The following is a 20985-nucleotide window of genomic DNA, read 5'->3' on the forward strand; positions in this document are numbered from 1 at the left end:
GGGAGCATGTTGCCAAGCATATAGCTCTACCCATGTTCACCAGCATGATACCGTGGACAATGCCAATTCATCTGTTGTGTACATGCTAACAAATGAATGCAATTCTAATACCTAGACAGTCATAAAGAACCAACCAGTGCATCAACAAAATGTCAAATGTCAGATGATCGAACTGAAATTGTCATGTTTCTGGGTCATTTTGACCCAGCATTTTCAGTTACTTATATTTTGGTATTCTTCTATATTATAATTAAGGTTCTGTTTCCTTTGTTATCTTCTTTTAATATCATTTTTTGTTTCAGTTCATTCTGGTTAAGGGTTTTAGTTCTTAGGTTTTGTGTCTTGTGTTTAGTGCAGGTTTAGGTCAGCATCAAGTCTGCGTTCTTGTGAATTGTTTCTTGTTTTATTGTGAAGGTCCGTGTCTCATGTGAGTGTATTCAGTTTTGCTTCCCCTGTCATCTTGTCAATTACTTCCAGCTGTGTCCCCCCCACCTGTGTGTAATCTCCCTGTGTTCTTCTGTGTGTATTTAAGTCGTGTCTACTTGTGTACTAGTTGCTGGTCTGTCTGTGAATCTACTGTGTATCCACCTTGTGTTCACCCTGCTGTCCACCTACATGTACTGCTGCTCACCCACTTTCCTTCATGTCCAGGTTTGCCGTTCTGTAGTTTAGTTTGTTTCAGTATAGGTTAGCTTCAGTTCAGTTTTGCCATTTACGGTGGCCCCTAGAAACAAAGCACATACAAACCCCAAAACACTTGCAAACCCCAAAACACAACGGAAGTGCTCCAGGACGCTAGGGGCAGTGTTGAGCTCGATTTGCAAAATAAACGGCAAGTTTGTCTGTATGGGACGGTCTAGTCTCCGTCGCGCTTCCCAGGTTGCCCAGCAACCATGATACTAACTGCTGGAAACGTGTCATACAACTTGGTTTGACAGAAATGAAGGAGAACATATTTTGTTCATTTGTTTGTTTGTTTCTACAACATGATTGTTGGGCTTCACTTCTGTACTGAACAGTTATTTAAGATTAGCTAGTAAATAACAATTAGCTGATGTTGTTCATGAGACTAAAGTCATATCACTTTGGTAATGTAAATATAATATGGCCAATATTAAAGTTATTATATTAATCATTATTAGCTATTACAGCAGTGAACATGAACTCTGTGTCAAATACTGAGCTTCAGTACAGATTCAAGTTGCAGTTATTTATATGTCTTATCACCTTAAATCTTCACTCAAAGACAAGTATCTTTGACAGTGTATATATAGGTGTATCATATATAAGAGACAAATGTTGTTCCTTCAGTATGTTGGCATTACTAAATTTGGCTCATTGCTTACATATATTTATAAAAAGAAAATGTACAAGCTGTGATAACTGTTTCTGATAGAATGAAGAGTAGACTGATATATGAAATATTCCTTTATTGGGTGAGAAAATCAGACCATGTCATAACTGCTGTAAGTCACACAGAATAGATATCAGAGCCTTAAACAGGCTGACGTCTGCTAAATGGGTCAAACTGGGCAGAAAGTAAACAAACACATAACATCCTTATAGAATATGATGTAACACTATAGATCAACTTAGCTCAGAATATATAAAGCATATAAACAATTACAGCAATATGATGCAACAAACACAGCAGCTACTGATCCAAAATACTCAAAGCTTCATAGAACTGGAACAAACATTTATTTTTAGCTCCATTCTGCTGCTGATACAGACTTTAGGTTTCTGAACATTAAACTTGTTGCTGCCTTTCATAGTGTGTAACTTGAAGGCCCTGAGTACTTTCTCCCACACTGGAAACACTGGGATGATCACATTATTTGAACATTACCTAATAAGACTGATTCAGGACAGACAGTTACTGTAATTCATTATTATCAGGATGTCCTAAAAACTCCCTGAAAAGCCTTCAGCTGATCCAAAATGCTGCAGCAAGAGTCCTGACAGGGACTAGAAAGAGAGAGCAGATTTCTCCTGTTTTGGCTTCCCTTCACTGGCTTCCTGTTAAATCCAGAATTCAATTCAAAATCCTGCTCCTCACATACAAGGTCTTAAATAATCAGGCCCCATCTTATTTTAATGACCTTGTAGTACCATATCACCCTATTAGAGCACTTCACTATCACACTGCAGGCCTATTTGTTGTTACTAGAGTATTTAAACGTAGAATGGGGGGGAAAGCCTTCAGTTTTCAGACCCCTCTAGTCATGTGTCAGTCAATGTTAATAGCCCCAATCCGGAGCCAGGTTTTCTTCCTGTTCAACAAGAGTTTTATTTCTTCAAATTGTTCTCAAGCCTTTGGTCATAGAACTTTAACAACAGATAAGTGGAGATGAGAGGAAAATAGATTGAGTGAAAGTGAACAGAAGAGTTGGAAGAATGTGAAAACAAATTCGGAGGTAGATGAAGAGTGGTGAAAAAGACATTACTCAGTAGAAGAAACTTGTGGGTGACTTGATGATACTATATGTCTCATGATGTAGTCCAAATCTGTGTTGCCTCTCTTTAAGCTTCCTGCAGAGGAGAAAAGTAAAAGCAAGTCTCACTTCTCTTGATGTCATTTCTACATCAGGCACATAAACACATCCTGTGACTTTGGAAATGTCTTTTTCCCCCACATGTAATTTATATTATAGATCAGAGATCATACACAAAATTGTCAAAGATTTTCTTAAAATTTCATGTGAAAACTTTTCAGGGAACCTTGAAATCAGCTACACACTATGGTCAGCTTCTGATAATCATATGTCTGTAATATCCTCTGACTGGTTGTCAAACTCAACGCAGATCAACATGGGATTTTAAGAGCCATTTTAACAAGAGTAACATACACTGTTTTTAACATCGAGATTTTTAAAAAAGAACCAGTATAGTGATTTCATGACTTTTTTTGTAGAAAGATTCAAAAGGAACACTGTTGTTCACGGACAGAATTCAGAATTTCATTCCAAACACCTCATGGGAAAACTCTTTTCCCCCCCCTTTCTAGCAGGGTTTCAGTGGCATCACATGGATGAATAAATTAAGTCTACCTAAAAGGGCGGACATAACATCATCACCACCCCCACCCGAAATTGGGTAATAAGCCCCAAGCATGATAGAAAGTGGAGTGTTCAGTGCGAGAGGAACACACCCGAAAGATAGGACCATGGTGCAGCTTGGAACCTGGACCCACCGTAGCCGGTTACCAAGATTATGTGAAGTATACTCTGAAGGTCTACTAGATTATGTAAATCCACCACTATGGACAATTCCTATTGCCACCATCAACGAGACACAAAATCAGTTGATCTACACCACAGTACCAGTGATCTGTGAGATGCTTGGCTACAAGATTAAAAGCAACAAGGAGCAGTACCCTTCATGGAGAAGGAAACTAGAGGCCAAGATCAAGGTAACATGGAGGGAGGATAGCAAAGTATTGGAGCTGCGGAAAGAGTGCGATGGAGAGGTTCTTAAGCTGTCCATACCTGAGGCCTTGGAAACTGCCAAACAAAGACTTGGCCTGGCTTGAAGTACACCAGATAAATAAATGGCAGGAAAATAAACCAGCTCCTTTCCACTGAACCATCCAAGATGCACACTTAATGGGAGGGGAACAATATGAGTACACCACCACCCAAGCTAGAGACAGAACAATACTGGAAGAGCATATGTGAGAAGTATTTAACCCATAACTTAATTAACCCATAAACATGCTCAGTGGCTAGTGGCAGCAACCTCCCTAAACATGGTCTCCAGTCACCATCACAGTGGCAAACATTCAGTATGAAGAGTTGGACAGCACTGGCCAAAAAACCTATGGGTAGGTTAGAATACCAGAGGTGCAAAACACAAGGTGCTGGCAGACAGAGCAGTTGCCCGAGATTGTAAGCCCAGACTTACCTTTGCCCCTTTGAATGCCTAGAATCAAAAGGACAGTTGGAGCCTTCATCAGGGACTCAATGGGTATGTAGCGACCAACACTAGAGGCCAACTTCAAGTATATTACACGAGTCACCATGAAATTTGCAATCTATCAGGGAGACGTTCTCTCCCCACTGCTGTTCTGCATAGGCCAGACCCCCTCAGTGAGATCATTGAAAAGACTGGCTACGGATACCGACTATGGAATGGAGCAGTTGTCAGCCACCTCCTGTACGTCGATGACATCAAGCTGTATGCCAAGAGTGAACGAGAAATCGATTCACTGATCCACACCACCAGGATGAACAGCAACGACATTGGAATGTCGTTCAGAGTGGAGAAGTGTAGTCGGATGACAACAAAGAGAGGGAAGGTAGTCAGAACTGAGGGGATTGAACTATCAGAAGGCAACATTGCAGACACTGAGGACTACAAGTACCTGGGGATCCCACAGGCAAATGAGAACAACGAAGTGGCCGCTAGGAAAGCTGCAATTACAAATTACCTACAGTGAGTAAGGCATGTCCTGAGAAGTCAGCAGAATGGGAAGAAAAATCAACATCTATCAAGATCTACGCCCTGTCGGTGATCAGGTACCCTGCTGAAATAATAAGCTGGCCAAAGGAGGAGATGGAAGCAGCCAACATCAAGCTCCTGACCATGCATGGAGGGTTTCACCCTAAGCCCAGCACCCTGAGGCTGTATGCTAAACAGAAGGAAGGAAGCCAGGGACTAGTGAGTGTCAGCGTCACAGTCCAGGAGTAGACAACGAACATCCATGAGTACATCAGGAAGATGGCTCCAACCGATCGCGTGCTCAGTGAATACTACAGGCAGCAGAAACCCAAGAATGAGGAGGAAAAGGAGGAGCCATTATGAAAGGACAGGGCCATGCATGGTATGTATCACCAACAGAAAGCAGAGGTGGCTCATATCCAGAAATCCTTCCAGTGGCTGGACAAAGCTGGACTGAAAGACAGCACAGAGGTACTAATCATGGCAGCACAAGAACAAGCTCTAAGAACAAGATCCATAGAGGCTGGGGTCTATCACACCAGGCAAGACCCCAGGTGCAGGCTGTGTAAAGATACCTCTGAGACAATCAAGCGCATGACAGTAGCTGTAAGATGCTAGCAGGCAGGGCATACATGGAAGGCCATAACCAAGTGGCAGGCATAGTATACAGGAACATCTGTGCTGAGTATGGCCTGGAAGTCCCGAGGTCAAAATAGGTTGGTTGTGAGTAACCACGCTAAGATGCTATGAGACTTTTAGAAAAAAAAATCTGCTAATGGCTAACCAACCCGACATAGTGGTGGTAGACAAGCACAAGAAGACAGCCGTAGTGATACTTGTAGCAATACCAAATCAAGAAGAAGGAACACAAAAAGCTTGAGAAGTACCAAGGGCTCAGAGAAGAGCTTGAGAAGATGTAGAGCATGAAGGTAACAGTGGACCCAGTGGTAATCGGAGCAGACATAGATAGCTAGATATAGTCGAGCTCACCTCAACCCACATTTTGGGCTCTGAAGCCAGTCTTCTGGGGAGTTGCCCTTTGTGAAGAGATTCTGGCAAATTGGAGTGTTCTGTGGGAGATGCTTCAGGAATATGGGGTTAAGCAGAGTGTGAAGCGGTAGGAATGAGAATCAGCACCTCCAAATCTACCAGTCCATTGTGGTGAAGAGAGAGCTGAGTGTAAAAGCAAAGCTCTCAATTTACCATTCGATCTACATCCCTACCCTCACCTATGGTCATGAGCTGTGGGTAGTGACTGAAAGAACGAGATTGTGGATACCAGCAGCGGAAATAAGCCTTCTCCAAAGGGTGGCTAACTTCTCCCTTAGAGATATGGTGAGAAGTTCAGCCATTCGGGAGGGGCTCAAAGTAGATCCGCTGCTCCTTCACATCGAAAGAAGCCAGTTGAGGTGGTTCGGGCATCTAACAAGGATGCCTCCTCTGCGCCTCCTGGGTGAGGTGTTCTGGGCACATCCCACCAGGTGGAGGCCCCGGAGCAGACCCAAGACACGCTGGAGAGATTATATCTCTCAGCTGGCCTGGGAACGCCTTTGTGTCCCCCCGTATAAGCTGGAGGAGGTGGCTGGGGAGAGGGAGGTCTGGGCTTCTCTGCTTAAGCTGCTTAAGACGAAGGTGGATGGATGGATATTTATAGTCTCCATGCATATTTGGTTTATTGAAGTGAAGCAACTTTATTTTGAGGGGACACAGATGTATGCTTAGAAAAAAAAATCTGTCTGCTATTTACAAAAGTTATGCCAGTCAGACCAGAGCACATAAGCAGACACATTCACAGATGTGTTTACTGACCTTGGACACCGAGGGCAATTATTTTGTCTCTCAGAATTTTTCCATCTCTGCTCTTGACGGTGCAAGTGTAGACACCACAGTCTTCTAGTTTGGGTTGTTTCAGGACCAGACTGAAGTCTCCTTTATTCACTTCCTCCTCACTCATCTCTGTGCGACCTTTGTAATCCCGAACTGGCAAGGAAGGCTGGTTCTGGCCACTCTGATATTCGTGGACCTTCATGTTTTGATGTCTCCACTCAACTTTGATGTGCTCATGAAGATCATCGGTAGTTTTAAAGGGCAGCTGAACAAACTCTACACCCTCTGTTAGCACCACCACCTGCAGCTGAGCAACTGGAAAGAAAACATATAGTGTCACAACAGTTGCATTATGCAGCTGTAAGGCATAGGTGTCAAACTCTGGCCCGCGGGCCAAATTTGGCAAGCAGCCTAATTACATTTGGCCCGCGAAGCCATACCAAATTATTATTAGAGCTGGCCTACTGGTATTATACAGCTAATATATATATATTGTTTAGTATTAAGCTTTGCTTGTTCCATATTCAGTTTTTCAGCAAAACGTGTTTGAGTCAATTTTAAATCATGCTTTTTATCTGTTTTTGTTTCTAATGTCTCTGTAAAGCACTTTGAATCACCTTGTTGTTGAATTGTGCTATACAAATAAATTTGCCTTGCCTTGAGTCCATAAAAAAAAAGATTCATTCTTATATCTGGAGGAAGATTTTTTTTTCAATAAATATTAATGTTAGCCCACGACTTTGTTCCAGTTTTGAATTTTGGCCCACTGTGTATTTGAGTTTGACACCCCTGCTGTAAGGTAATGAGAGAAAAGCCTAACAATTAGACAATGATCTGAAAAAGTGGAAAGAAAAAATGAATTTAAACAGCTTCCAACAGAAGCAGGACCAGGAACGGGTGGCCTTGTGCTGTGACTAACTGAAGGGTGAGGGGGGGGACCAGAGTCAAGCGCTCAAGTATTTCTTTAACCCCTGTCAGTTCTTCATATGTTGCTAGAAAATGGGAAACAAGAGGAGTAATTGACGGAAAATTGCAAGCATACATGGAAAAATAATATAGAAAGTTAAAGTAAATACTTGATATGACCACCTTTAATCACAGAGCCTGAATTCTCTTAGGCTACGTTCACACAACAGGTCTTAATGCTCAATCCCGATTTTTTGATCAAATCTGATTTTTTTTGTCTGGTTGTTCACACTAGAAATAAAATGTGACAGCAAACGCGCTCTAGTGTGAACGGTTCAAGGCCCTCAAAGCAGCCTGCATGCACAAAAGAAAACGTCACACACAAACGCGCTCTGTTTACGGAAGTAAAAATGGCGGCTACAGAGCTAGTAGTTGTTGTTGCAGCAGTCTATCAATTTCTGCACAGTCGTAACCAACAGAGTTCTGTCTCCACATACGCTAATCAAGTCCAAAACTTCAGTTTCTGTCCGCTGATTCGCTCCGTCTCCAGTTTCCGCCGCCATGCTTTCTCGTTTGTGTTCTCCGGTGCTGATAATCGGCGTCTGTCTTGTGTCAGTGATGTAAAAGATGGATTTAATGCGACATGGCCATCAAATAGCAGTCGCTTTCTAAAAAATCAGATATGTATCAGATTCAGTACCACATACGAAAGTGACCCAGATTGGATTTGAAAATATCTGATTTGTTGTCACGGTTCGGGTCAGTGGCCGTGTGAGGAGTGGAAAGGAGGACTCAAATGCAGTACTTATTTAGACGTGAGGGCGATTTATTAACAATACCAAACATAAAGTGGAGATGGCAAAACAGAACTAAGGATGAACTAAACTGGGAGAAACTACACCAAGGAATAACAAACCTGAACATCAAGGGAGAACATCAAGGGAGAACAGCAGGGAGAGCACGCAGGGGATTTCACAGAGTATCAACACAGACGACGCGACGAGGAACAGAGGCAAACACACACTATAAGTACACAGAGAGACACTGGGAAATCACACACAGGTGGGAGACACAGCTGGACCTGATTAACCTGACGAGACAGGGGAACACTAACACCAGGGACCAATAGAGGGAGCACAAACCCAGAACCCAGTATCTAAAATCCCAAAACACAAACCATCCCAAAACAGCCATGAATAATAATGAAATAAATAACAATAAAGAACACAAACACAAAGTCACTGAGTCATGGCCGCAGGACCATGACATTTGTGCTGTTTAAACTGTCATACCATGATCAGATATGAGTCGCATAGGGTCAAAAAAGTCGGATTTGATGCGCTTTCGCCTGCAGTGTGAACGTAGCCTATGGCAAGCTTTCTTGTAATTTCCAAACTGCTTCCTGTTTCTTATGATAAGTCACTGTTCATTTGCTGTAGATAATTTTTAGATCTGTCTCTTATCTTTTCATATTCCACTTGTTGAATTTCTCAGACTTCTTATGGACACACTGCACATCATGCAAAATCATGTCAGCTGAGGTTTCCCCAACCTTATAAACAGTACATTTGCATAGTGATGGAAACCAGCCCACTGAAGGAACAATGGGCTGGGAGGTCAGTTCCTTGATCATTAATATGCATACTGTAATGACCATTGATCAACAACCACTGACCAAAGCTCACTGATCAATGACCATGAGTACCATTCACAGCAGGGCCGTGCAGAGAGGTTTAAAGGGGCGGGTGCTCAAAGTTAAAAAGGGGCACATTGAGCCAGGCTGAATAACAACAACACACAGTCAAAGGAGCTTGCAAAGAAAAGCGTCTGGACTTCTTTAAGTTACTTGAAGACGTTTCACCTCTCATCCGAGAAGCTTCTTCAGTTCTAAGGTCAAATGGTGGAGAGTCCCAGATATAAATTTGACCATTTGACCTTAGAACTGAAGAAGCTTCTCGGATGAGAGGTGAAACGTCTTCAAGTAACTTAAAGAAGTCCAGACGCTTTTCTTTGCAAGCTTCTTTGACTACGATGACCTGGATGACTGAGAACCTTCACAGACAACAACAACACACATTCATCAAGAATCTAATATGGGAAGGGCAGGGCTGTGTTGATCTGAGACTGTAGACATTAAAAAGTCCACAGGAGAGATGGTAGCTGATTCAACAAGTGTCATGAGATAATAACAAAATGCAAAGATTGGTGACAGCGCTTGGAATCATAAGGCAACAAAAACTGTGAGAAATAATTTAGGCTCTGCCTGTGAATCACTCTTTGCTTCTCTTCTTCCTTCCATCCCATCATTTCATATATCACTCTCCACTTGCTGTCTATGTGAGAACAAGGCACAACTTGCTATTGCAATAAACTATAATCTAATTATCCACACCTAACAACTCTTGCACTTAATCTATAATAAAATGATGACAGAAAAATGTTATAGCACTGCCTTTAGTAGCCTCACACAGCTCCTGCTGTTTCCTCCTCATGTCCTTACCAGCCATGTCTGGACAATGTTATATCATCCATCCATCCATCCATCCATCCATCCATTCGCTTCCGCTTATCCTTTTTCAGGGTCGCGGGGGGCGCTGGAGCCTATCCCAGCAGTCATAGGGCGAGAGGCGGGGTACATCCTGGACAGGTCGCCAGTCTGTCGCAGGGCCAACACACAGGGACAGACAACCATTCACACTCACATTCATTCACACAGTCACACCTAGTGACAATTTGGATTTTCCAATTAACCTATCCCCACAAGCTGCATGTCTTTGGACGGTGGGAGGAAGCCGTCCAATATTACTCATGTTATATCATGAGTAATATTTTTTTTAAATCCATCTAAATAAAACACACACATGCACACACAGTGACATTTTAGACCTTCTTCAGAATACTGTATATACTGTGGGCATCATGGTGCTGATCCAGAATCCTTACATTATTATTTATTACTAGAGCTACAATAATAAAGCAAAGAGGAGGGGGAAGTAATAAATATGAAATAATGTATTTATGATGATTCCATTTGTTTCACTATCCACTCTGTGCAGGGCAAAGCTTATTACATGTTTAAACTGTAGAGATACAATCATTTTACTGCTGTAAAATCCAACTTTTGTCTTATTTAAAATATAAATCTAATATAATCTGCTTCTTAATGTATGTTCTTTAAAATACAGCGTGTGTTTTTAATATATTATAATTATAATAATTATTATGTGGACATGCATATTAGATGGTTTTTAGTGAAATATAATCCCCCCAGAAAGGCAGGAAAAGCCCGGAAACTTACTTTAAAACTAAATATGTTCAAAATACTTTAAAACTAAATATGTTCAAAATACTTTAAAACTAAATATGTTCAAAATACTTTAAAACTAAATATGTTCCCTAAAACGGTGACAGAGCTGCAGACCCATGACAGCCTTACACAGGTAGCCAGCAGCTATGACCAGCACTACATGTGCAGTTAATAAAAGGACAGGTAATGTTTGTCGCGCTGTTGCACACACAGCACGCTCGTTTGTTTCAGTTCGTCAGTTGCAACAAGACAACTTACCAACGTGTACGTAATAAGCTAATACTCCTGTGTGCTACACACTACAGTGCACGCTGTACACCTACTTACTGGTTGTGTCGCATCAGTCTGTGTTTCTCCTACAGCTCCGGACCGCTAAAAATGCGCGTGCTCTTTGTGAGCTCGTTCCCGGCTCGTAACCAGCGCGTTCTGCCGTCGAGGGCGATCATTGGTTAAATGTGATCATGTGACTGATGCAAGCCAGATCCTTTTATTTAGCAAAACTGTGATTGATAGTTAAATATTATTGTTGAGGAGCACAGACAGGACTCCGCACACACACACACATAAAAAAATAAATAAATAAAAAAAATTTAAAAGTTGCCTCAACAAAAGGGCACTTTGGGCACTCATCAGGAAAGGGGCGGGTGCTCAAGCCCCTCTAGCCCCCCCTCTGCACGTGCCTGATTCACAGAGAGTAGGGGAATCAAACCTTAAATACTGATCCGTATGCATAGGTTTATGGTACAAGTCAAATTTTAACTGTCCCCCATTATAAGATTTGGGGAAACCTGCAGTCAGCTGAGACTGAAGAAGTCACCTGGATGAGTGACGAAACATTTCTCCCACTGAAAACGCTACGTCCAGATGAACAGAATCAACTGTTGGTATTTTTTTTAAGTATCACGATGTTTTCTTTTTCATAGATTCAACAGAAAGAAATGGGAACAAACTATGCTTTTTTGTAACAGGCTGGTTGCAAAAAAGAGCTGTAAGATACAATTTAAAACTTATCTTAGAGGACTGTAATGTGCAGAACCAACTGTTACACTCACCCCTGACACTGAGTGAAACTGATTTCTGAAGCAAGATTTTTCTGTCCTTGTTGTAGACAGTACAGGTGTAGACTCCCCTGTCAGCAAGCTGGAGGTCTTTCAGGGTCAGACTGAGGTCTTTAGTTCGCAGTGGCTCCATGTTCATCTCTGTGCGACCTCTGTAAAACTGGTCTTGATCGTCTCTCTGGTTTTGGTCGCTCGGATACATGTAGACCATCATCTGTTTGGAGTCAGAGCGTCTCCACTCCACTGTGACATCCTGAGGAAGGTCATCTGTGGCTGTAAAGGAAAGCTTTACATTCTTCTCCCAATCTGCTACCTCCACCATCTCCACCTGTCTATCTGAGAACATAAAGTGTACAAACAAACAGATGTCAGTGAGTTTGATCCTTCATCGTCATTGAATTTGCAGTAAAACCGACAAGGGCCCAAATACACAGCAGAAAATGGATGCTAATGATAGCTGGTTTATCACTAACAAAAGCAGTTAGTGGTAGTATATAGAGTATATAGTGATTATCCCTCCATTCTCTTCCATGTCTGCTTCTATGTGGGGGCTAAGACATAAAAACAGAAAACCATTCACACTCACCTATGGGCAATTTATAATTGCCAGTAAACCGAACCCCACATACTGCAAGCCAGCATTCCCAGAAAGAACCCAAGCAAACAATTGAACTCAGGACCTTCTTGCTGTGAGGTACAGTGCTAATCCCTGTGCCACCTTGCCACCACCATACATAATGTTTAGTTCAACTTATTAGGTCCTTAACAAAGTCCTTGTATTAGAAAGAAAACATATATTTTTACTTCAAAACGCATGTTGCTAAAAAATAGTTTTATATACATCTAAATAGATATTCCATTAAAATGAAGAATAGGCATTAATTATACAGTATTAATATTAATAAGAAGTATATCACATTTTAACTGTGACTTTCTTTCAAAATTAAACACTTTCCATACACACTCTTGTAAAGAGTGTAGGCTACAGGCCATTTTTTAATCATCTCATCTTGCCTAATAAAACAATGTAAAAATGAATAGTAAAATTCGTATTTATTATATAAAATAAAAATTATCTAGAGCTAAAGTTTTGAAAATTCTTCTGTTTCTGTCCAACTTCAAACAGGTTCTTTGACTTCTCAGCAGCTTGATTTGGATCTGATTCAATGGTTTGTGACCATAGAAAAACAGCTTTTCTGCTCACCTCTAACACTAAGCGTCACTACTTTCTGCCTCAGGAGTTTTTTACTCTTGTTATAGACGGTGCAGATGTAGACACCGTGATCAGTAACTTGGAGGTTATTCAGTTTCAGACTCAAGTCTCCAGTTCTCAGAGGCTCTTCATTCATCTCAGTGCGACCTCTATAAACCTGGTCCTGTAAGAGATGCTGGTTTTGGCTGTTCTGATACACGAATATCTTCCTGTCTTTGTGTTTCCACTCCACTGTGACATCATCAGGCAAGCAAACAGTGGTTTTAAAGGGCAGCCAGACAGAGTTCTCCCATTCTGTCACTTCCACCATATCCACCTGGAGAGCTGATAGAAAAAGGAAATTATTGCAGTTCTTCAATCTTTATCTAAAAAATCATAGAAAAACAAGTATCTTCAAAGACATGCTTAGCATCGTTGGTGTGTTTAATTTTACTGCCTTCTCTTATGCATCATACTTCCACAGGTACATCATCTAGACCAGCTGCCTTTACACACTTACTTACCTTCACCCCTCTTCTTCCTCTGATTTCTGCGGAACTTGAAGAAACCAAAGACAGCAGCAATAAGGAGAATCAAACTTATCACGACACCTAAGATAACCTTTAGGTTTAAATCTCTTGGTGGAGGTTCTGAAATCAACACAAACATCAAAAGCCTGAACGTCACGCAACATAATTTTATAAATTCACTTGAATCTGAAGTCTACCTATAGCACTGACCTTTGACCATCAGTTCTACTTCAGTGCGCTTCTCATCTTGTCCATATTTGCGGACGATACAGGTGTAGTTTCCACTGTCGGAGACTGTGGGATTCCTAAGAGTGAGGCTGAGGTCTCCAGTCTGCAGGGCTTTGTCACTCATTATCGTTCGACTGAAGTAACGCTGGTTTTGATCTTTCAGATCATCTCCGGTATGCAGACGCATGTGGACTGTTGGGATCTTGAACTCATCACGGTCCCAGACCACTGCTGTGGAGCTTCTGGAAACATTAGCTGGTACCTGACAGGGCAGCAGGACAGAATCCACCCCCACAAATACCTCCACTCCTGATGCATGAGATGAAACTGACAAGAGAAAGAGAGGATGTGGTCAGTGCCAGTTAATCTGAAACACCGATGTTCCAGATTAACTAGCATCGCAGATCAAGTGGCATTGTTGAACAGATGTGTGGCAAACTTGCTTTGAAGGAGCTGCTACCGACAAACCAGCAAATAAACACCAAATCTTTCATCTGTGACCTTTGTGAGGTTACGTCAAACACACTCTGTCAGTCTTGTTGCTGTTGTAAAATGTATAAAAATGTCGTGATTTTACCTGGTGACATTCTCATGTACGAGGCTATCGCAAAAACAGCAAACAATTCTTCGGTGAAAGAAAATGAGGACAGAATAAATGTCCCGGTAAGTAATATTAAGTTTGTTGAGTTTAGTAAACTTCGGTGAAATTAGAATCCCAAGGAAAAAATAACACTTAAAGAATTATTGCAGCCGTCGAAAATTTCAGAAAGTAGGTTACTGAGGGCAGCTAATATAAGAGTTATGAGTTATAAGATATAATCTAAGTCGTAACATTGCTGTATGGAGCTGCAGATTTGGTTGCAGGCTAACATAGCTGGACTGGCCATCGGGCATACCGGGCATACCGGTGGGCTGATGACTTTTTTTTTTTTGTAACGCATGAACAGGTGGTGGATTGGCCAGATGCTGGCCGATGTGTGAAAATAACTCAGTTGTTTGGTGGTGGCTATGGCGGGGCTTCCACAGAGGCCAGCAGGTGGATGAGGGAAGGGAAGGCAGGAGGAGGAGAGACCCGAGGCGGCCACCGGTCCGAGTGTCAGGTGAACTGAACTTCAGGTAAGAAGTTATGACCTGCAGTCTATCTGGGTCAGATATAAACTAAGTTTAGGTGGAGTTTATTTTCGTTGTGCTGACTTTTTACCGTCAGTTGCAATAACTCATACTGCGTTCTAGCTAGCATGACGGAGTTTCTATACAGCTGGGTGGTGCTATGATGTTACTGATAGTGAACTTTATTTTATTCATAAGGTTAGTTAGTAGAGTTGCCAACGGCTCCTTAAAAAATGGAATGGTCCCTCATTCAGAGAAAATATTACACGTTTCATATTGAGCTGAGAAGAGACGCAGTTTGTCCCGAACTTTAGCTAGAATGGAAAAAAGACACAAAGCTGGATTTATTCTGTCGTTACGCTGCACAGCTGCCTCTTCTTCTGTCAGTCTCTCCCCCTCCTTCTCCTGTTGCTACTTCAATCATGAAACTGGATTGAAACCAGGATCCTTTTCTAAGCAGCTGACAGCTGGTAACTGTGCAGGGGCGGGTCTAGCAAAGTTTTGCCAGGGGGCCAGGTAGGGCATTAACAGGGAGAGGGGGGCACAAATAAATACTTTTCTTTCTTATTCTCATTTAAAATATCTAGCTTTTATTAAATAATTATCTGAATCTTACAACCAAAGTTTTTATCTGACGTAAAAAGTATAGAAATCATACATATACCAACAAGACTACATCACTGTCACAACAGGGTTTGTTTTCATTCAAAGGCTTTATGGCTTTACTACCTGGGGGGCCGGTCTGTAGTCAAAATGCCCGATTTTCTGTCCCAGTCCAGCCCTGCAGGTTAATACTGGCAGTGTCACCATGCCAGCTGACTGTATTTCATCATCAGCCAGTGTTGTTCTTTATCAATATTACCAAAGTTTACCATAAGGCAGCATAGAAAGTATTTACTTGCTTTCAGGTTTTATTCAAATGTTAGTCTTTTCATTTGTTTCCCCACTTTTTTCCTGTTTCAAAATCAAACACCAGTTTGTGAGAAGATTATCTTCTTTTTTTAACAGGCAGATAAAGTTTTGCATTGGCATTGGCTAATTTGTCAATTGTTTGTTACAAATGTTTGTATTTTAATATTCAAAAATGTTTTTGCCCAAAACGTATGTGCACTACATGTCAGTAAAAATACTATGCAAATATTGCTGTCCTTGAATGCTGAGTAAACACTGACAGATTTATCAACGCAGTATCTAAAAACTTTGCATCGTAGTGGTAAAATCTCATTCTAATAAGAGTTAAAAGCGCATTCGGTTATTAGGTTTATAGGATTATTGAATTATGGTTAACGGTTGGTAGAATTTTAGAATTTAATTTAAAAAAATTTTTTTTTTAACATTACATCTGCCACCCTTCTCCAAATTAGTGCCCCTACCTGCCCCCCCCCCCCCCAACAAACATTTTCTAGACACGCCACTGTGTGTACTCAAATGGAGTTTGCTGTAGCCCAGAGGCGGAGCCAGACATTTGAAACACCCGGGGCTTAGCCCTAAAGGGTAGTATGCATATGGGATTTTTTTTTTTTTTTGGGGGGGGGGTAGAAATGACTGAAAGATTAATAGGCTCTGTTTTGAGTTTTGTTCAAAAAAGAATGACTTCATATAGGGAAAAATATATATCACATATGCAGGACACCTTAAACTAGTTTTTTAATTAAGCAGCGAGGCAGAACAAAGTCAGGCCTGTATCAAGACACGAGGACTAACCCCAATTCAACCAGACCCAAAACTGATCCGGAATTAAAACAGGACTACAACAGTTCAAAATCAGGACTACTGAGGATTTAACCAAGACAGAACCAGAATCAGAACTAGATGATAGCAGCACTAAAAATCATCATAGACCTGCACTACACTTATTTTTTTAATTCTACCAAAGTACAATATTTAGATTGAGAAAAGTTTATATAATTATTTATCCTTGTTGTGCAAACAAGCTGCATAACTTAAAAAATATAGAATTTGAAAAATAGCAAACCTAAAAAGAAACACTAGGTACGAGATACATGAGGACCTATGATACGGTGATACTTTTGGTAAACAACCATTTGACTAACATGTGTGTCTCACCTGGGCCCTATTCCAGGAAGCCGGTTTAGTGCAAACTCTGAGTAAGTATACCCTGAGTTAACGAAAACTCTGGGTTTTCAGTTTCACAAAGCGAGTTTAGATTAATCCTGAGTGAGTCACTATGACGACACACTCCGTGAAGCTAACCTGCCCCCTAGCAGGTTTACTTCAACTAACCCTGACTGTCTCCGCCTCTGTGTCGGAAACCTGACTGTAGGAAGTGTCAGACATGGCGTGCTCCTTCCTTGAAGAGCCAGTAGATGTTGAAGCCCAAATTCTCCGCAGAGCTCTCCGCCGGGAGAGAGTGATCAGAGCGCGTTTGGACATTTTATCATTTCCTGATGATTTTCTGTGCGAACGTTACCGTTTCTCAGCACAATCTCTAAGTTATTTGAATAACATCCTCAGGCCATATATTACGCATGTGACACATCGCGGACATCCTCTCAGTTCTGTACATATTATTTGTATTGCACTTCGGTTTTTTGCAAACGGGAGCTTTCTGTATAATATTGGTGACGCTGAGCACGTTTCCAAGGCTACCGTCTGTCGGGCAGTCAGGAATGTTACAGTTGCACTGAAACGTCTCCTGCACTCGTTTGTGGTGTTCCCCGGTCATAGACCCACAAGATTTATCAAAGAGGGATGCCACAAAATTGCAGGTATCAGGATGAACGAAACTTAATTCATGATGTGGTGATATTTGAACTACTACTTAAATTTCACATTTATTTTCAGGGTTCCCAGGCGTGATTGGCTGTACAGATGGCACTCACATTCCAATCATTGCTCCTTCAGTAAATGAAGGAGACTATGTGAACAGGAAGTCTTTCCGCAGCATTAATGTACAGGTACATAGTTCCCTGTAGCATTTCAAACTAACAAATTATTTCATTATAGTAATGGATGCTAATTTGTGTTCTCTGCACTGTGAAGATCATATGTGATGCTGCCAACATTATCACAAATGTGGAAGCCAAGTGGCCAGGCTCTGTGAGTGGTGGTGGTGGAGGACCCCCACCTGTTTTTCGGGCCTCCGCTTTTTTTCTGTTGGCTATAACGGGCCACATTTGAGCATACAGAGTAAGCAAATATGTACTTGTAATGTGCTCAGATAATTTCAATAAGTGCTTACAGAGGGGAAATTAATGTAGCCTCTAACTGCAATTGGTTTACATGGGACAAACAGACCAAGCACTATGGCTCATAATACAATTACACCTTACCTGTTTGGACTATATTTTTATATTTCATTTTTACTTGCTGCCAGGAACGTTTGGGGCCTGTTGGGTTGCACCTGCGCTCACATCACATCACAAAATAAAATGTATAAAATAAAAAATAAGATATAATAAAATAACGTGTTAAATGGGTGGAAATCCCTCGATCAATGTTTATATTAACACTCACGCATTGACTCTGTCGGCTATGTTTTGCCATGCATGCTCACTTTCTTTTGCAGCTGAGGCTGTGTTACTTTTTTTCTGCAAAATTTGCATGTTATCGGCATATGCTGCCATCAGAATTTCGGCCTCAAGCGCTGTAAAATACATTGACCGCGCCTTCTTTCCTTCCGTCTCCATGGTGACTCGCTTAATCTGTGCTCCACTAATCAGGGCTTTATGTATCCTCGTGCGCGCGCTTAACTTGGGGTTAAAGCAACTCCGCGTTGATTGAACTACTTGTTATCAGTCTTTCTGAAACCGAATATTCCGAGTTGGACAGTTCGGGGTTACTCAACCCTGAGTATCGTTTTTCACTCTGAGTTTTCTAAACCGGCTTCCTGAAATAGGGCCCTGCTCTTGTTCAATCTCTGTTCTGTCCTCATTCTCTCTCTCCCTCTTTGTGCTGACAATCATCAAATATACAGATATTTACAAACTCTTCAGATCAAAACACAAACACTTTTTTAATTGTAACATCAAATCAGACTAAATGTTTATTTTTTTAGATTGATAAATATAAAAAAACATATTTGTTAACTTTAAGAGTAAAGAGAGAAACTATCTGTATTTCTTAATTGCAAATGGCACCAAATTGTATTCAAAATTGAGCCACACTTATGGAGCTCCACAGTTCTTTTCCTGGTGTTTTGGTTGACATCTCCTGATGTTCCCATGTCACAGAAACAGGCTCTGTGTTTTGCCTTATATGCATCCACAGCTGTGCCACCAGTTTACTCACATGGACTCTACTAACCTATCAGAAGCTTCTTCAGCTCAGAATGGAATCATCTGGAGTTTCTTATTAATTAACAATAAACTTAGTGTACATGTACTCCAAAATTTGATCAAAGTGATAAAAAACAGAAAGCTCTGTCTCTTTATTCTGACATTTAACTAATTCAAAAGATATATCAATATTTATCTAAAACAAAAGTTTACTCTAAATTGATGTTGTACAGTAAAAATGTTTTATGTTTTCTCCCTAAAGTGTAAATATCTGGTTACAAATGTGAATATCCTGCTGTGTACTGAAATCCCTCTTGTTTTGCATAGAAATATACTGAACAACATACAAAGCATAATATATAAAATAACATTTACCTGAGTTTTTTCTTTGAAAGAAGCCTCTAATGTCCATTCTTATATTTCAGTACATAACTGAAACCGATTTAGTCGGGGAGGGTAAGAACTGAAAATATGAAATAAACACATGTAAGCTAAGACTCTAAAAAAATAGCATTTTTTCGGCTTTTCATTTCGCCATTTGTTGATTCACTTGAAGAGCAAGTAACGTAATATTGGTCAAGTGATCAGTTTGATATCAATCTTTCGTGATTCACCGTCATATTTACATTATTTGTACGGTATGAATGATTTGCTTTGGTACCTGGTCAAACTTCAGCTCTCCTTAGTATGGCTGGCTCCGTTTCTCCAACACTGACAGGCAGCAGCTGCCCCGCCCCCTCGCTCAGTCGCTTAGTGCCTGAGCTCGGATCATACCAATATCAGGGGGGATTCACGCACAGTCGTAAATTCCCACAGTGTGCACTATGTGCTTCGAATATTGTGTGTACTTTTTGTTTTATACAGTTGTCAGCCAGGCATCTAACTATGAAAAAATTACACTCCAAAAGACCCCGGGCTTCTGACAAAACAACCCGGGCTTAAGCCCAGTAAGCCACCCCCACGCTCCGCCCCTGCTGTAGCCTCGTACATATCACCAGGTAAACTCACGGCATTTATATACATTTTACAAGTAAACAGCAACAAGACTGAAAGAGTGTGTTTGACGTAACCTCACAAAGGTCACAGATGAAAGATTTGGTGTTTATTTGCTGGTTTGTCGGTAGCAGCTCCTAAAAAGCAAGTTTGCCACACATCTGTTCAACAACGCCAGTTAATCTGGAACACCGCCCTGCCCTTTTCCTCCCTGTACAGCAAGCAGGCGCACCCTGCAAACGGAGGGCGCCTTTACTACCCTCAAATGGGCGATAGAAAACCGATCGGTGCCCAACCCATCCCCAAAATGTGCTGGCATGACGTAGCATCAGTATGAGACACTTCTTTGCCAAAGCCATGATGCCGCCCATATCAAAAACTGCTACTCCCAATGATTAACATGCTTGTGCTTGTAACAAGTTTTCTTGTTTAAACACACACACGCAAACACACAGAGGAACAGAGCGGGTTCTTACCGAGTCCGAGGAGCAAGCACGTCAGCAACATCTTCGTCCTCATAAAAAGCTGAGCCGCTCTGGACTCACACGCAAAGACTGACCCGTGAACGAACGAACTCCAGTTTTCACCCCTGCATTCACAACACAAACATTAGACTTGAAAAGAACTGCGAATTCTGGACCGTCAGAATAAAAGCTCGTTTGACCACAAACTGTATGTCTTCATACAGTTTGGACTGAATGGGGCTGAGGCACGGGCACAGTCTCTGACGTCCGCATTCTTTCCTCACTACTGCACAGGTAGAGACCTGTGTAGGTAAAGACATTACGAAACACTCGTCCAGACACCCAGTTCACTAGTTTTCACTGAATTTTTGATGCTACCGCTTCTAATTATTACTAGGGAAATAAGACCCTGTCATTATTATTATTATTATACTGTGGATAAAGACCATCACATACTCTCCAGTCATGCAGGGGCGGATAAGTAAATTGCACTGCGAACAAAGTCTATCAACAAAGAAAACATTTTCGTTTCATACTTTTCTGTTATATTCCCTTACAAAACTAGCTTTAACGCTTCGAGGGTTCCTTTGTTCTTGCCGTCGCCTCGGCGCTTGACCCAGACTTTCACTCTGTAGTTGCTTTTTAGCATAGTACTACAAAAAAATTGTAAATCTGTGATATATGATTGATAA

At 41.3% G+C, this 20985-nt stretch overlaps 1 protein-coding gene across 4 annotated transcripts; it reads right to left on the reverse strand.

Moving 5' to 3' along the window:
- Window positions 1-1404: 1404 nt before the first annotated feature.
- On the reverse strand, window positions 1405-20566 carry LOC308396381 (uncharacterized protein). Of its 4 annotated transcripts, none has more exons than XM_080881638.1 (8): window positions 20306-20566; window positions 19212-19299; window positions 13471-13815; window positions 13255-13380; window positions 12743-13075; window positions 11533-11874; window positions 6250-6582; window positions 1405-2532 (listed from the first exon to the last, which is right to left on the reverse strand). In XM_080881638.1, exons 2-8 carry the CDS (start codon window positions 19246-19248, stop codon window positions 2444-2446), a joined length of 1605 nt encoding a protein of 534 aa, XP_080737764.1. In that variant the 5' UTR covers window positions 19249-19299; window positions 20306-20566; the 3' UTR covers window positions 1405-2443. The 4 variants fall into 4 exon arrangements, with proteins under 4 accessions (XP_080737764.1, XP_080737765.1, XP_080737763.1 ...); XM_080881639.1 differs by lacking the exon at window positions 20306-20566 and adding an exon at window positions 19498-19813; XM_080881637.1 differs by lacking the exon at window positions 19212-19299.
- Window positions 20567-20985: the final 419 nt, after the last annotated feature.

The sequence above is a fragment of the Rhamphochromis sp. 'chilingali' genome (assembly GCF_963969265.1).
Source record: "Rhamphochromis sp. 'chilingali' genome assembly, chromosome: 1".
Taxonomy (NCBI): domain Eukaryota; kingdom Metazoa; phylum Chordata; class Actinopteri; order Cichliformes; family Cichlidae; genus Rhamphochromis; species Rhamphochromis sp. 'chilingali'.

Coding starts and splice junctions, on each gene's coding strand:
- LOC308396381 (XM_080881637.1), bottom strand. CDS start 20,348: ATGAGGACGAAGATGTTGCTGACGTGCTTGCTCCTCGGACTCG. Junction 13,816..20,305: donor GTGCTTGCTCCTCGGACTCG/GTAAGAACCCGC, acceptor TTCTCTTGTCAG/TTTCATCTCATGCATCAGGA. Junction 13,381..13,470: donor AGTAGAACTGATGGTCAAAG/GTCAGTGCTATA, acceptor TGTTGATTTCAG/AACCTCCACCAAGAGATTTA.